Source organism: Acomys russatus, chromosome 26, assembly GCF_903995435.1.
Source record: "Acomys russatus chromosome 26, mAcoRus1.1, whole genome shotgun sequence".
Classification (NCBI taxonomy): Eukaryota; Metazoa; Chordata; class Mammalia; order Rodentia; family Muridae; genus Acomys; species Acomys russatus.
This window is the reverse complement of record NC_067162.1, coordinates 20082892-20099796: the sequence shown is the minus strand read 5'-3', so window position 1 is coordinate 20099796 and position 16905 is coordinate 20082892. Positions and strand designations below refer to the sequence as shown.

The 16905-nt window shown below is 45.2% G+C and overlaps 1 protein-coding gene across 1 annotated transcript in view; it reads left to right on the top strand.

Moving 5' to 3' along the window:
• Bbs2 (Bardet-Biedl syndrome 2) overlaps positions 1-13608 on the top strand; it is a 35186-nt gene extending 21578 nt beyond the window's left edge. Inside the window, exons 12-17 of the mRNA XM_051169128.1 lie at positions 970-1099; positions 3804-3935; positions 6175-6312; positions 7369-7481; positions 11663-11811; positions 12977-13608. Coding sequence (XP_051025085.1) covers positions 970-1099; positions 3804-3935; positions 6175-6312; positions 7369-7481; positions 11663-11811; positions 12977-13083 — 769 coding nt within the window. The 3' untranslated portion in view covers positions 13084-13608. The remainder of the gene's footprint in view (positions 1-969; positions 1100-3803; positions 3936-6174; positions 6313-7368; positions 7482-11662; positions 11812-12976) is intronic.
• The last annotated feature ends 3297 nt before the right edge of the window (positions 13609-16905 follow it).

Genomic DNA, 16905 nt, shown 5'->3' with positions numbered 1-16905 from the left:
TTTTAAGATGCTTATTTTCAGTCTTAAATTAGATGACCTCAGGGAAACAAAACATTAACAAATGTAGAGCTTCTGGGTGGTAGGATTCATGCTTAGCATGCCCAGGGCCCTGAACCTGAGCCTCAGAACAACTTGGTAATTTTTGTTTTTTTTTTTTGAAACCGGGTCTCTCTGTGTATCCTTGGCTGTCCTGGACTCACTTTGTAGACCAGGCTGGCTTTGAACTCGCAGCAATCCACCTGCCTCTGCCTCCCAAGTGCTGGGATTAAAGGCATGTGCCACCATGCCCAGCAACTAGGTAATTATTTAAATAGAGTTTGGCCACCGACACTTTTAAGTGGTGGAAGGTATTTCTATGAGGTGCAGTCATGATGCTAGTGAGAAAGCACTTGTTGTCAAAGACACAGGCCTCTTTATGCCGGGCATGATGGTGCAGGCCTGGGATCCCACCACTCAGGCCGAAGCAGGAGGATCAGAAATTCCAGGCCAGCCTGGACTACAGGAGAGCTCAAGACCACACTGAGCAACATAGTGAGACCCTGTTTCATTAAAAGAACAAAACCTGTCAATCAATACAAACCAAAGCTGCCTTCTATTCTTTCAGGGCGTTGTAAAGCTGTGTGCATGGGTGTGTGTGTATGTGGACAACTTACATCATTTCTAAATCTCAATCCCATTCTTTGCTACAGAATTTTAACCCTCAAGTTTTTCCTGGTCTCTCTTCAGTGTGACCCTTAGATATCAATGGTGGTGATGCATTAGTGAGTTTGCTTTCTGGACCCTCACTATGAAATAGCATGGTACTAAGCCAAGCACGGTGGTGTATGTACTCCTGGGAGGCAGAGGCAAGAGGGCCCAGAGTTCAAGGCCAGCCTGGGCTACATGAAACCCTGTCTTAAAGGGGCAGAGGGTGGGAGTGCAGATTGACACTACACCTAACATGTCTCTTGTGTGCATTGGTGGCCGCAGCACCCAGTTCCATGTATTTGAGATGACAAAACAACTCCCCCGATTCGCCATGTATGCACTGACAAGCCCAGATGCAGCTAGGGAGCCCGTCAGCTACGTGAACCTGATCATTGCAGAGCGGGCGCAGAGGGTGAGTAGCGCGTTCTTTCAGTTCGTATCTGCACTGGAGAATCCTTTAGATGTTACTTTGTAGAAGAAATACCAGTGCCATGCTGGTAGCAGTAAACATTATGAACTATGTAGTGTGCAGTTTACCTAGAAACTTTTAAGCTAAGCTAGGCGGTAGTGGTGCACGGCCTTTAATCCCATCACTGGGGAGGCAGAGGCAGGTGGATCCCTGTGAGTTCGAGGCCAGCCTGGTCTACAATGCGAGTCCAGGACAGCCAAGGCTACACTGAGAGACCCTGTCTTGAAAAACCAAAGAAGAAGAAGAGGAGCAGGAGGAGGAAGAAGAAACTTTTAAGCTTCACTTAATTTATTATTATTGAGAGAGAGAGAGAGAGAGAGTGTAAGGGTCAGAACACAACATTTGGTAGTTGGTTCTCTCCTTCCTTGGGTTCTAGGAATCAAATCTGTGCCATCAGGCTGCCGGGTTTCCTGACTGAGCTATCCTGCCAGCTCTAGCTAGTAACTTACAATGAAACATACTTGGCTTTAGGTGTGATGGTGTAGGCTTGTCTGCAATTCCTGTATTTCATAGGAAAGAGAGTCATGAGTTTCAGAACAGCCTGGGTTACATCATAAATTCCAGGCCAGCCTGGGCTACATAGGGAGACCCTATGTCAAAAACCAAAATAAAACAGAACTCAAATTTTGCTGAAATTTTTCTTTTCAGGACTTTGTTTTTTTTTTTTGTTTTTTTTTTTTGTTTTTTGTTTTTTTTTTTAAATAATTTTTATTTAATTTTAATTTATATGTGTTGGTGTGAGGGTGTCAGATTTTGGAGTTACAGACAGTTGTGAGCTGCCATGTGGGTGCTGGGAATTGAACCCGGGTCTTTTGGAAGAGCAGGCAGTGCTCTTAACCGCTGAGCCATCTCTCCAGCCCCTTTTCAGGACTTTGAAATACACACACACACACACACACACACACACACACACACACACACACACACACACACACTTTGCTAAGAAATCCTTTGTTAACAACTGACTTTTTACTATTCTTGATCCCCCTTGTCTTTTGTTATGGCGTTAGTGTAGCTGTCTTGACTTAGTGTTTCAAGAGAGTCAAATGGAAATGCTTAGGGTAGCAGTGTACATCTGCGAGACGTGGGCGGAGAGGTCATTGGAGCCCAGGAGTTCCTGAGTAGCCTCAAAGGGGGAAAGATGGAAGAGGTAGGATTTGGGGGTTAGGATATTTTCTTTTCTTTTTTTTTTTTTTTAGCTCAAGTGCTTCCTTAATTAAACTTTTAGTGATTTTGAATGATTTCAGTTTCCTTATCTATACTGGGAGGGCAGTATTGCCTCTTCATAAGGAGCGCAGGAAACTCCATGACTGGTGTTAAATGTTTTATGAAGCTTAGTGTCTGTGGCAGTGGGCTGTAGCTTTGGTCGCGCTTCAGAGCTCTTCTTTCTTTTTCCTAATACAGTATCTGCTTGTCATCTTCCTGTCAAGCCCTGAGCCCATACCTTTCCCCATACTTCCTGGGGAAGTGCAGGAGGAGGAACCTGCAGAATGCAGGAGACATGGGAAAGAATTTGAGGGAGCTGGAGGTGGAGACAGCTGCTTCACATTGCGAAGAGGATGAGGAGGCCACCATTAGGCAAAAGAGCCCCATGACTTCTGAGAGGGCAAAGCCCAGAATCATACAACTGTGGCTTCAGAGAAGGGTTGCCGGCCTATCCCAGCCCCAGAGCCAGCCGCCCCAGCTCTGGCAGCCCAGCCCCAATGGACTTGGCTGATGTGCTGGTGTCCCTGGAAATGGTGCTGGCATGGAAGCTCAGCTGGGGACGAGTCAGTTCAGGAGATGTGGGACTGCTAAGCCAGGGGCTTTTAATCAGTCAGTGTCTCTGATTGTTGACTCAACACAACTGCAGATAGTGGTTGGTTATTGACAAACTCGCTGGTCAAGCAGAACTTGGCACAGACCTGCATTTCCAGGGTGAGGGATGGCAGGAGAACTGCTCCCAGAGCAGAGAAGACAGGGTCAGACTCTGGCTTTAGAATTCTTGAGGAGATTTTTAATCATATAGATTCTCAGCTCACTTAGTCAGGCCTTTGTAGGTAGCCCCATTGCTGATTCTTTGCTGGAAGCTGGATTGCAAACCACTGTAAAGTAGTAACACCAAAACTGTGTGCAAGTAACGTGCATCTGAGTGTATACATGTACCCCTAATAAACAACATTACACAGAAGAGTGGATCAGCCCCACGCAGACAGTCCTGCCTACCTGCAGAAGAGCTGTTAGATAAACAGAAGTAGCTCCTACCTGAGTCCTTTGCGCCACGTGTAAGATGGTGCCTGGGTCGGAAGCTCTGCACAGTCGTGCTGCTGTGGGAGCAGCCGTTGAAGACCAGGAACGAGGGCAAGGAGAGTGTGATTGACCTGGGTGTGTGGCAGGGGTGAGGTCTACTTTCTTTTCTTTTCTTTTTTTTTTTGGTTTTTTGAGACAGGGTTTCTCTGTGTAGCCTTGGCCATCATGGACTCACTTTGTAGACCAGGCTGGCCTCGAACTCACAGCGATCCGCCTGCCTCTGCCTCCCGAGTGCTGGGATTAAAGGCGTGCGCCACCACGCCCGGCTTTTCTTTTCTTTTCTTAAACCAAGAAGTATAGCTAGCACAATGGCTGTACTTTAAGAACTGAAATACCCTTCGTTCTGTTCACTTTTAAGATGGCCACGTGGCTCAATCAGAACTTTCTGTTGCCAGAAGACACCAACATTCAGAGTGCCCCGTTTCAAGTCTGTTTCACACCCTTGCGCAGTGGTGGCCAGCTCTACATAAAAATAAAGCCAAGCGGCGAGGTAACGTATGATGCCATGGGTGCGGAGTTTTACTGTCTGACCATTTCTTGCAAAGTGAAAGTCATACTCAAGATCGTAGAAGCAAGTTTTCCAACCTAGTGTGTCGATGTCACTGTAGACACGGGGCTTCTAGAACACTAGAACAGCAGTGTTCTGCCTTGGGCTTGCCTTTCATTCTTTCCTTATATAATTTGCGAAGAGTTGGTATCATAGTTTTATTTGCTGTTACCATGACAACATACCCTAGCAAAGCAACATAGAGGAGAGAAATTTATTGTCATTCATAGTTCCAGGCCTTAGCCCATGATTGTGGAGAAGCTGCCGTGGCAGGAGCTTAAGACAGCTGCCCACACTCACACCCAGTCAGCTGCCCACACTCCCACCCGGTCAGCTGCCCACACTCACACCCGGTCAGCTGCCCACACTCACACCCGGTCAGCTGCCCACACTCACACCCGGTCAGCTGCCCACACTCCCACCCGGTCAGCTGCCCACACTCACACCCGGTCAGCTGCCCACACTCACACCCAGTCAGCTGCCCACACTCACACCCGGTCAGCTGCCCACACTCACACCCGGTCAGCTGCCCACACTCACACCCGGTCAGCTGCCCACACTCACACCCGGTCAGCTGCCCACACTCACACCCAGTCAGCTGCCCACAGTCATACCCAGTCAGTTGCCCATACTCACACCCAGTCAGCTGCTCACACTCCCACCCGGTCAGCTGCCCACACTCACACCCGGTCAGCTGCCCACACTCACACCCGGTCAGCTGCCCACACTCACACCCAGTCAGCTGCCCACACTCACACCCAGTCAGCTGCCCACAGTCATACCCAGTCAGTTGCCCATACTCACACCCAGTCAGTTGCCCATACTCACACCCAGTCAGCTGCCCACACTCACACCCGGTCAGCTGCCCACACTCACACCCGGTCAGCTGCCCACACTCACACCCGGTCAGTTGCCCACACTCCCACCCGGTCAGCTGCCCACACTCACACCCGGTCAGCTGCCCACACTCACACCCGGTCAGCTGCCCACACTCACACCCGGTCAGCTGCCCACACCCACACCCGGTCAGCTGCCCACACCCACACCCAGTCAGGATGCAGAAATGAAGAACTGGCTACTGCTGCTTGCTCTAACGTCTTCCTTCAGTGCAGGCCCCACCCCACGAAACAGTGCTGTTCACATTTCAGGGTGTTGTCCTCCCACCTCAGTTAGCCCAACTAAGAAAGTCCCTTATAGGCATGCCCACAGGACCATCAATCCAGGCCATTAAACTTCCTTTACAGTTGTTTCTAGATTATGTCAAGTTGACAAAAATAACTGTGAGGGCCAGAGTGTGGTAGCTCATACCTTTGAGCTCAGCACTCAGGAGGCAGAGGCAGGCAAATCTCTGAGTTCAAGCCTCGGCTATGTACCTTGTCTCAAAAAACAAAACAGACAAATACCCATGACGGTTGGGAGAGAGAACCACTGTTCTGTAAGACCTGGAAAATCTACTATAGCCATTATAGCCATGTTTTTTATTTTGAATTAGCAAGTTTATTAAGTATATAGCAAGCACAAAAATAAAAGAATCAGTGGCAACAGAGAGCGCAGGAGCCAATAAAGAGCAAACATCATTAAGAAGGACTTCACAACATCTAGCAGAGATGACTAGGGTAGCCTGACTGAGAGAGCAAACCAAGGTAGCACCATCAAATCAAGGTGTACTTTAACATGCAGCACACTGGGGAAGTCGAGGCAGACAGTGGGTGGAGTTCCGGATTGAGCTTCTGACTGTGGAACCTTCGAGCTTCCCATTCCCACTGCAGGCGTCTTTATATCACGAGACAGAAAGATGTCAGAGCTCACTGTCTGTCTGTCTATCCTCAAGGACACCCTGTTCTTCCTGAGTGGGCTGTCTGCTGTTTTTCTTTCTCCTGGTTACAAAGTCAGGGTGCAGTGGCATGACCTATAGTCCCAGCTACTTTGGAGGTTAGGTTTGAATGACACTGGCACATAATCATTTTGTTTGGCTAATGTTGCATTTAGGTTATACGATAGAGGAGTGACCTTTAGCCACCTGCAAGCAGTCATGACTGTGAGTTATCACTTCCTAAAAGCAGCCTGACTTCATCGCTGCACATAAACACATTCTCAGGAGTTGTGTGGACATGGAGAAAGCTGGGTGCGGTTTCTCATGCACCTGTGAGGATGCTAACCTTGCCCATTTTTCCCTGGGTAGATCACCGTGAATACTGATGACATTGATCTTGCTGGTGACATCATTCAGTCAATGGCGTCCTTTTTTGCTATTGAAGACCTTCAAGTAGAAGCAGATTTCCCTGTCTACTTTGAGGAATTACGAAAAGTGCTGGTAAAGGTGAGACCGTGGTAGTTAGAGCTGGAAATATCTCTTGTAATGTGAGTAAAGATAGACATGTGTATATGCTGTATGATAGTCGCGTCCTAAAGAATTTTGTAGGAACTTGGAGCATTGGTGAGTAAGTTCCTTAATGGACTTCTATAAACGTGAAGTTACCACGTCATCCCATGTTTTTCCCTGGCTCCAGAGGATGCTCTTTTTTTTAAAAAAAATTTAATTATTTATATAATATTCTGCTTGCATATGAGTCAGCAAGCCAGAAGAGAGCATCAGATCTCATTATAGAAGGTTATGAGCCATCATGTGGTTGCTGGGAATTGAACTCAGGACCTCTGGAAGATTAGCTAGTGCTCTTAACCTCTGAGCCATCTCTCTAGACCCAAAAGGAGAGATTTATTTATTTGCTTTATGGCTATGAGTGCTCTATCTCTATGTACATCTGCATGCCATGAGAGGGCATTAGATCACTTTATAGATGGTTGTGAGCCACCATGTGGTTTCTGGGAAGTGAACTCAGGACCTCTGGAAGAACAGACAGTGCTCTTAACCACTCAGCCATCTCTCCAGCCTGAGGATGCTCTTTCAAGCATGCATCACAGCATTACTTTCTGTCCATCTAATCTGCTGGTCTTGAAAAATAAGGATTATGATCAGCTGTGATGTAAAATGCCTCTCTTGGGGCAGAGGCTGTAGCTTAATAGTGGAGCCCCTTGCTGCCTTAGGTTCAAAACGCAGTTTTACACTGCCCCCTCCCAAGGAAAAGATCCTCAGAGAAACCAAAACCCCACTATTATCACTGTGAATCACTAAAACCTTAATATGTATGTTGCTTGGTCTCTTGATGCTGACACAGGAAGGTCTAACCTGGGGTATCATCACTGACAGTAGTATAGATCACTTGTTAAAAGGAGATGAAATACAGCGGCACCTGAGATGGGATGGCTGAGCAGGGAGGGGGCAAGGGGCTCTGATAGGGCAGGTGGTGTCTTGCCAGTCTTCCAGGCTCTCAGGAGTGTATGAACCTTGGTAGTTTCTGCATGTTTTCCCCTCCAGGTGGATGAGTATCACTCAGTGCATCAAAAGCTCAGTGCTGACATGGCTGATAACTCTAACGTCATCCGGAGTTTGCTGGTCAGAGCTGAGGATGCGCGTCTGATGAGGGACATGTGAGTACTTACCATAGCTTGGATAAGTGCATAGTCAGACAGGTGAGCAGTAAGGAGTGGGAACTCTCAGGTGCTGCTCGGTGGAGTCGAAAGAAATTCAACTTCTTGGAAAATAAGTTGGCATTGTTGGTAAAGCTGAAAATGTATTTTGTGAGCTAGCAATTTTCTTTTAGTGTAAGGCTTAGAAAAATTTGTGCTCATTTTACATATTTACACAGTAATACTCATAAAGGCATTGTTTATAAAAGATCCTTATTTGTCTGCTTCCCACTGCTACAACAAAATGCCTAAGACTGAATAGCGTATAAAGAAAAGTGGCTTAGTTTTTGGAGGTTCCAGTGAGGGCCTTCCTGATTGCATCATGCAGTGGTGGATGGCATCATGGCAGGAGTATACTCGAGAGCAAGAAATTGCATAGCAACGCTGGAAGCCAGACAGACTCATCTTTTTCTTTTATTGCGGATCTCTTGAGAAAACCAACTAGGCTCCAGTGAGACACCTTAAACCCTTCTAAAGGCAGCACCCTTACTGACCTCTTAATATTAGCACACTGAGGCCCTCTGGAGGGCATACTTAAACCATATCAAAGTCCCAAAATGGAGATCCAAAGTCACAGCAACAGCATAACGGGTGTGTGAGACTCATCAGTGGAACAGTGAGTCATAAGTGGCCATGGCATGAAGGATCACACAGACCGGAAGAGGACTCAGCATGTACCAACTTTTTCCATTTGTTTAGTTTGAAAAGTGACAAAAACTGTATGGTTTGTGAAGCATCCATTGATTAGTTGAGGAGGTCCCTGCAGGTATCCAAACAGAGAAGCAAGCTCTGAGAAGACAAGAATGAAAACCCAGTGCAGACTGAATTCATCAACCTGGATCAGACTTCAGGGAGTCTAATGCCAGGCAGTTCATTGCCAGCATGTTTAAACCACAGTACAAGTTGAAAAGGTTTTCAGGAAACAATCAGCCCAATTCCAGGTGCACAATAAAGCTTAAGGTGTGACTACATACAAACTCCTTTACAAAATACAAGTGGCGTGAGGGTGGGCTCTATAGCTAAAGGCCCAGAATCTAGTGTGGTCTCTGACAGATAGCATGAAGGTACAGTGTGACATAGAAAGTATGTGTGACATCTCCCGAAGGGTGGCTAACAGTCTGGGGTGGTAAGAATCTAGAATAATCATTCTGGGAGATTGGGTGAGGTCTGCCTCTCTAGCAAAAGGTCAGGGAGGTCTGACTCCACAGAGAGTGAAAAGGTCGCCAGGTCATTAACAAAATCCACTCTCAGCTTTCTGGATGGAATGCAGGTGTTTGATTTTTAACTCCTCCATTGAGGACACATCTCTGCACGATGAACACTCCTGGTTCTCTTAGTGCTTCTCTGAGTGCAAGGACCTCTGTGCCCTCAGCAATCAGTAACTCCCAGGCCCCTGAAGACACTAGTCTGTTGTTGCATCTGTCGATTTTGCCAGCTTTGTAGGTTCCTCCCAGAAGTGGCCCAATGTAGTATTTGCCCTTTGGGCCTGGCTTCTTTCCCTTAGCATAGCATGGTTCAGAACTCCCCCCTTTGAAGGCTGAGTGGCTCATCGCCTACTAAGCTGTCTTTCTCTTTTCATGTGCCCACGGGCTTCCTCCCTTGTGTGTTAGCTTGTGAATAGTGCTGCAGTACACATGGAGGACTTAGCTTCTTAAAGACCCTGATTTCAGTCCCAGAAGTAGGCTATTTGATCATAAGGTAGCTCTGGTTTTATTTCCCCCCAACCCATGTGTGTGTGTGTGTGTGTGTGTGTGTGTGTGTAAGCCAGCCTCAAACTCAATCCTCCTGCCTCAGGCCTTCTGTGCTGGGGTCATAGGCCTGCCCATACTCACCCTTCTGAGCCACTTGTGCTTGTTTACTCTTTGAAATCTTGGTGACTCAAATTCTGGAGAAAAAGCCGTGCTAGTCTTACTGCCATCACGCTACTTGCTAATTTTGGAAGAAGTGACATTAAGACGCCGTATTGTTAGTTAAGAGTGCACGATGGGACGGCTTTGCATTTGCTCCAGTCCTGTTTATTTCACAGGAACCCTCTGAGGCGCCTTTGTTTGGGTATCAGCCACTTCAAGGTTTTTGTTTTTGTCGTGTCTTTAAAAACTGTTTTGTGCAGGCAGTGGTGGCTCATGCCTTTAATTCCAGCACTCATGAGGCAGAGGCAGGCAGCTCTGGCCAGCCTGGTCTAGAGTGAGTTCTAGGATGGCTAGGGGCTACACAGAGAAACCCTGTCTCAAAACCAAACCAAACCAAACAAAAAAACCAAACAAACCAAAACAACAACAAAACCTGTTCTTGCAGTCATTTTTTTTCCATGTTGAGTTTGAGCCTTGGTATTATCTATTCTTTGCATTATAAATAGTAGCTTTGTTTTACAATCCATTTCTATAATTATAGTTTTCTGTATTAATGAACACTTCATTTTATAAAATGCTATTTAAGAATTTCAAAAAAAAAAAAAAAAAAAAAAAAAGAATTTCCAGATGAAGGGCTAGAAAGGTGACTCAGCCATTAAAGGCAATGCTCACAACCAAAATTATAAAATAATTTTCAGATGTGGCCAGGTGTGGTTGTGCGTGTCTTTAATCCCAGGAGACAGAGGCAGGTAGACTAAGTTTCAAGCCAGCCTGGTCCACAAAGAGTGTTCCAAGCCAGCCAGGGCTACACAGAGAAACAATTCCCAGATGTGTACCGCAAAGGGAAGCAGTTTTGCTTTCTATGGCCAGTCACTTCTGAGTCTCCAGTTTGTGCTTTCTGTTTCTCTCATGTCGGCCTTAGCATTTGATTTTGCACAGTATGAGGAACAGAGTATCTACTCCTTCATGTTCATCTCAGGATCATTTGTGCCTCCCTTTTAGACTCTGTCACACACACATCTATATATTCTTAGTTATGCAAATGTAGTTGATAGATACTTGCAATATGCATGTAGAAAACAATTTGCAGACACTTCCTTGATTTTGTTGCTACTGCTAAAATCAAGCCCTTTAGGTCTGTGTGTTGATAGCTTTCCTCATCTCCAGGGACCATTTCTTACCCCGCAGTTTTACCTTTCCTAATACCATCACACAATATATAACCTTTTAAGTTGGACTTTTTCCCCCCACTTACCATTGTGCCTTTGAGATTTATCCATGCTGTTGCATGTGCCAATAGTTTTTCCCCTTCTTTATTGCTGAGTAGCATGCCACATAGAGGCGTATGTTGGCCAGTTTATCCCTTTACCAGCTGCTATCTGTCTCCTAACTTCAGCGGTTATATTTTCATACAGGGTTTTTGTAGACATTCATTTTTACTTCTCTTGGAATGTGTCTGCTTGGTTATAGAAAGCATGTAGCAAGATTAGAAAAGGAACAGGGAAATTTTTGTTTTGTTTTTGTCTTTTCCCTTAAACAAAAGTATGGAGAAAACTAAAGTTGCATATGTTATAAAAAACTGCCAGGCAGGGGCTGGAGAGATGGCTCAGAGGTTAAGAGCACTGTCTGTTCTCCAAAGGTCATGAGTTCAATTCCCATCAACCACATGATGGCTCACAGCCATCTGTAATGAGATCTGATGCCCTCTTCTGGCGTGCAGGCACGCATGTGGGCAGAATACTGTACAAATAATTAAATCTTAAAAAACAAAAAACTGCCAAGCTTGCAGAGAAACTATTTTGTATTCAGCACTGAGTTTCAGTTCAGCATTTTACTTAAATCATTTTCATTGTTATAGAGGACTATTCTGTTGTGTTTTAAAATTATTTCTTTTATATTAATTTTATTTTCTTTGTGTGAGCACAGGTGTGAGTGCATGCTTTGTTGTCTCTCCCATCCCACCAGCCAGGGGTTAAGTTTCCTAATCTAAACAAACCATGGACCACTTACTCTGAAAGCTCACTTGTTTTCTATCTGGAAGAAAGAGGGTACTTTGATGGAAACTTTTGCATGTTTTCAAAGCAAACCAGTAATTAGTCTATATTAGTTGAAAATACAGCTAAACATGTCTTTTCTCCTTCCTTCATTCCTTCCTTCTGTTCATTTGAGGCAGGATCTCACTAGTGGCCCAGGCTGCCTTTGAACTGTGTGTCATGGTGCCTGGCTGTTTCTTTTTTAATGTGACTAAGAAATCTGTCAGTGTTAATGCTAGGTTCCTATTGCTCTACACAGGAAAACAATGAAGACTCGTTATATGGAACTCTATGACCTTAATAAAGATTTGCTGAGTGGATATAAGATCCGTTGTAACAACCACACAGAACTGCTAGGAAACCTGAAGGCAGTAAACCAAGCAATCCAAAGAGCAGGCCGTCTGCGTGGTAAGTCTTGCCCTGGCATCGTAATTTGTCTGTGAGAATTTGAAAGGATGAGGATCACTGAAGACTGGATGCATTATCAAAGTCACACTGGGGCCTAAAGCAGCCTTCCTTCCTCACTCCAGAGCTGGCCCACCTCAGTTTCTACCACTCTAGGGCTTTAGTTTTTTCTGGGCAGATGATGATGATGATTTTAATAAATAAAGCCTGGAGGGGAGGGGAGTGCACTATGGTGGCACACATCTTTAATCCTACCACTAGGTAGGCAGAAGCAGGCAGATCTCTTGTGAGTCTAGGCCAGCTGGTTTACAAAGTGAGTTCCAGGACAGCCAGGGCTATATAGACCCTGTCTCAAAAAAGAAAACAAAAAATAAATAAAGCCCAAAGTTCCTTTGTAGTTTCTAAAGCAGCAGTTCTCAACATGTGGGCTGTAACCCCTTTGGAGGTTGCATATCAGATATTAACATTACGATTTATAGTAGTAAAATTAGTTATCAAGTAGTAACAAAAATAATTTTATGGCTGGTGGTCACAACGTGAGGGTTGCAACATTAGGAAGGGTGAGGACCATTGACCTCAAGGAAAACTTAAGCGTTTATAATCCAAAAGAAGTAAATAACTTCCAAGTTGGAAGCAGTGAGACTGAATGTTACTGAGGCAAACACCCATCATGGAAGTGTAGAAAACAGCAGGACAAGCCACAGGAAGCAGAAATGCAGCCCAAGAGCTTCTACTTGTGTGGATCAGCACTTCAGCCGCTGTGACGTAGTCTTTGCTAGGTGAGAGCGAGCGGAGTCATCTCTACAAACCCTTGGTTCCGGCTTAAGATGACTTCCAGGTTTGTTCTGCTTAAATTCTGTCTTTCTAGGAGGCAGCAAGTCAGTACAATTTGTATATGCAACTCTCTTCTACCCTGGCTTTATGTCTTCAAACTACGCCATCCCCAGTCCCCTTCCATCTCCTACCCCCAGCCCCATTTCCCTGTGTAGCCCTGGCTGTCCTGGAGCTCACTCTGCGGAACAGGCTGGCCTCGAACTCAGAGATCTGCCTGCCTCTGTCATCCATCTGGGCTGCTGGGATTAGAGGGGTGAGCCCCTATGCCTAGCATGGCTTTTAATTTCTAATTCCCTTTTGGGATATACTGACTTGATGTTTTTTTCTCATACAGTTGGAAAGCCGAAGAACCAGGTGATCAGTGCTTGTCGGGATGCAATTCGGAGCAACAACATCAACACGCTCTTCAGAATCATGCGAGTGGGAACTGCTCCCTCGTAGGAGAGCAAGGAAGACAAGGGAAGCTCCTGCGAAAGGTTTTCAGTCTAGCTGTCCAGGCTGGTTTGCTCCCAGGCACATCCTGGTGAATCCAAGTTGCTAAGGACGAAGCCATGGTAACTTACACAACTAAAGACAAAGCATTCCATCTGAAAGTCCCTTACATTTGACATCAGTAGTAGTGTTGCTGATTTGTATGAAATAGTGTCCTTAAAATATATCAGGGTTTCAGAGTTTAACTTGTTTTGGTATATAAAGTTAGTGTATGAATTTATCTTTCCTCCCCTTGAAATCATAACTGAATCTTAAAATTTGAAATGGAGTATTTACTTTTTCATTAAAAATAAAAGAAACTGGTCCTTGTTGATTATAAAATATCACCATAGCAGAAATGCACAAAACATCTTTATTTTGTAGGGAAAACAAAAAACACAGACATCCATTTTTAATCATTCAAAGGTGTTTGTAAACAAATGTACATTAAGGAAAAATGAATTTAAAGGTGGTCTATCAGTTGGGGTATCATTAGCTGAAATATAGGTCTCCAAATGCATCTCTGGCTGCTTGTTTTCATTCCTAAGAAACCTGAAAGAGACATGCTTAAGGAACCACTCAGGTGCTTAAGGAGCCACTCAGGTAACTGTTTTCATTCTTGTATGTAGTGGCGGCCTTTAGTTGCTCTCTCAGCCCTTCCTGACAAGCTGCCCTAGGACTTTCTATTTACTCAACAGAAGAAAGGGAAGAGAGAGAACAGAGAGGAGCCATGCTTCCTAATACAATGCAGGGCAGCCACACTGGCACTCAAAGCAACAAGTGCTTGTCACAGGATAATGGGACTGCAGCTGACCTTTGTATGTTCCACATTGCTTTAATTTCTCAACAATTAACAGCATTGCTTATATCATCTGAAAAGATATAAAGCTGTTATCTTTGGAGGGAAATTCACCTTTAGGACTTTACAAGAACTAGAAGCTCACAGCTGGACACAATGGAATACTTCTGTAACCTCAGCAGTTGGGGAGCTAGGGTATACATAGAGACCATTCTCAAAAACACCAGTAGGTAAGAAAATAAAAAAGCAGAGGCTCACTATTCAGAGAAACATGCCACCGGCCACACAAAAATAGCAAAGCTTTTATCAAGGAGAGGTATTAAGAGTCCACATCTTACTCTTTTGTCCCGTGCCCAAAGCAGCAGTTAATTAGGATCAAGAACGAAGCATTGCAAGCTGAGGCCCGTTCACTGTGCAAATGTGACGGCATACGTGGATACACAAGGCGGAAGCATTCAGGCTTCCAACCTGTACAACTGTAAAAATACTCTATTTTCAGTAGTCTTAGCTTATGTAATAGAACTTCTTTATTTTTAAACTTTAATTTTTATAACTTTGACTTCTTAGCTTTACATTATATAGCTGTAAAAAAATATTTCCTTCAAATTATTTTCATTTTTTAAAACTTTCTGAATTTCTACACACACACACACACACACACACACACACACACCACACACACACACACACACACACACACACACACACACACACACACACACACACACACACACACACACACACACACACACACACACACACACACACACACACACACACACACACACACACACACACACACACACACACGGGCCCAGGCCCACACATTTATGATTGTCGTCATCATCAGTGCTTTCCACCTTTGTGTTCTGTTCCTCTGTGGTCTTTAGTAGCAGAGGCAGGCAGCCCAATAGCCATGCCTTCCTGTGGAATACCTTGTGAAGGATCTGCCTGAAGCCACAGTGGAGTCAACACCTTAACAGCAGTGCTTTCAGAGTACATAATGTGTAATGAGCACACAGAGCGGAGGCCTGCTAAGTACAGTTCTGTGCACAGCCATGTGCGCTGTGTTCTCATGCAGAGGCATCACGAGTGGCCTATTCTCATTAGCGTCACCATGACTAAGTGATCTGGAGGGATCTTTCAGCTCCATTGTAGACTTATGGGCCCACTGTCATATATGCCAGTCATCTCACTGGAACATCAATAATGTGGCACATGACTAAAACCAGCAGCTTTTTAGTAACTGTCCTCAGAACAGAAAAGTAACATGCAGGTTCTGCTGTTACTGCAGGCCAGGAGGCTCTGCAAAGACAGGACCCTTAAGAATTCTTTCCATGCAGGCACTTCAGCCAGTCTTGTAAAGGCCCCGTGTGACAGCCTATAAGCATATGAGGATAAGGGAGACAGCACAAGCATATTCCACACAAAGCAATAGAGATTTAGACTCAGGTCTCTAGAACTGGGAAGCTGGTTGGTGCTGGAGAGTGCTGAGAGGAACACGCTTCAGCTCACAGATGCTTAGATTATCTAGCATTTTCTCTGGGTCTTCCTGGAGTTAATCTACTGACAAAATGCTAGCTAAACTCATCCTTTCTCTCCATTCATGAGAACACATCAAAAAGCAAGGGAGCTGGATGTAGTGGGACAGTCCTGTAATCCTCACATGTAGCAGTATGGGGCCGGAGGACCTTCAGTCTAAGGTCAGCCTGGCCTGCAGAGTGAGTTCCTACTCAGAAAAAACAAAACAAAACAAGGAAAGTGAAAACAAAAGCAAAAATGATTGGAGGTATAGCAAGGTCTGAGTCTGAGTCCCAGCACCCCAAACTGAGAGGAGGGAGCAGGGAGGGAGCCAAGCCTACCCTTCAGTCTGTAGCAACTCAGAAAAGGCAAGGTTCAAAATTAACCATTAGCATCAGGTCGTGGTGGCACAGGCCTTTAATCCAAGTGCTTGGGAGACAGAGGCAGGCGAGTCTTTGTGAGTTCAAAGTCAGCCTGGTCTACCAAGTGAGTCCAGGACAGCCAGGGCTACACAGAGAAACCCTGTCTTGAAATCCAAAACCAAACAAGTTTACCATTAGCAACAAAGCATATGTAGTCTCGCCTGAGCACTCCTCTGTGGTGTAAAATGCTGTGGAGTCTAGAGTAGTGTGCATGGACAACAGCTTGGCACAGGAAGACAATTCTAAAACTAGGTCTGGATAGTCTTTGTTTTTGCTGCTTCCCCCCCCCCCAAATAAAGATTCATTTATCATGTATACAATACTGTCTGCATTACACCTGCAGGCCAGAAGAGGGCATCAAATAACATCGTAGATGGTTGTGAGCCACCATGTGGTTGCTGGGAATTGAAACCAAGTCCTCTGCAAAAGCAGTCAGTGCTCTTACCCTCTAAGCCATCTCTCTAGCCCTGTTAGTTTTTGGTTTTTTTGAATCAAGGTCTGGCTATGTAGCTCTGGCTGTCTGGGAACTCACTTTGTAGATCAGGCTGGCCTTGAACCCACAGAGCTGTGCCTGCCTCTGCCTCCTGTGTGCTGGAATAAAGTCACTGCCACCACTCCTGGCTTGCTGGGATTAAAGCATGCCCCCTCAGATTAGGTCTGGAGATTCTCATCTCACTATTTAAAAATTACTTTGTTTTATGGTTAATATCAGAAACGTAGAACTTACAGGTATCCATTAGGCTATGAATGTTGTGTTTTAAACTAACTGGGGCAAATAAATTGAATCCCATCTACCTAAAAGTATTTGGATGGACTTTTAGAATGTGAAAAAGAAGTGTGAATGAGAAACGTAAAGGCCCAGAGCTTTTTAGATCAGTAAGTCAAGTCCACACTGAGCCCTGCAAGGATAGTCAGAAAATGAGAAAGCAGCAGACATGGTGTGGGTGGTGTGAGGACATTGCAGCTGTCCTGCACACCCTCACAGCCCATGGAGCAGTTGGGGCTTGGGGGAGAATGGCAGCAAAAGGAGGGATTCTTGTAAATCTGACA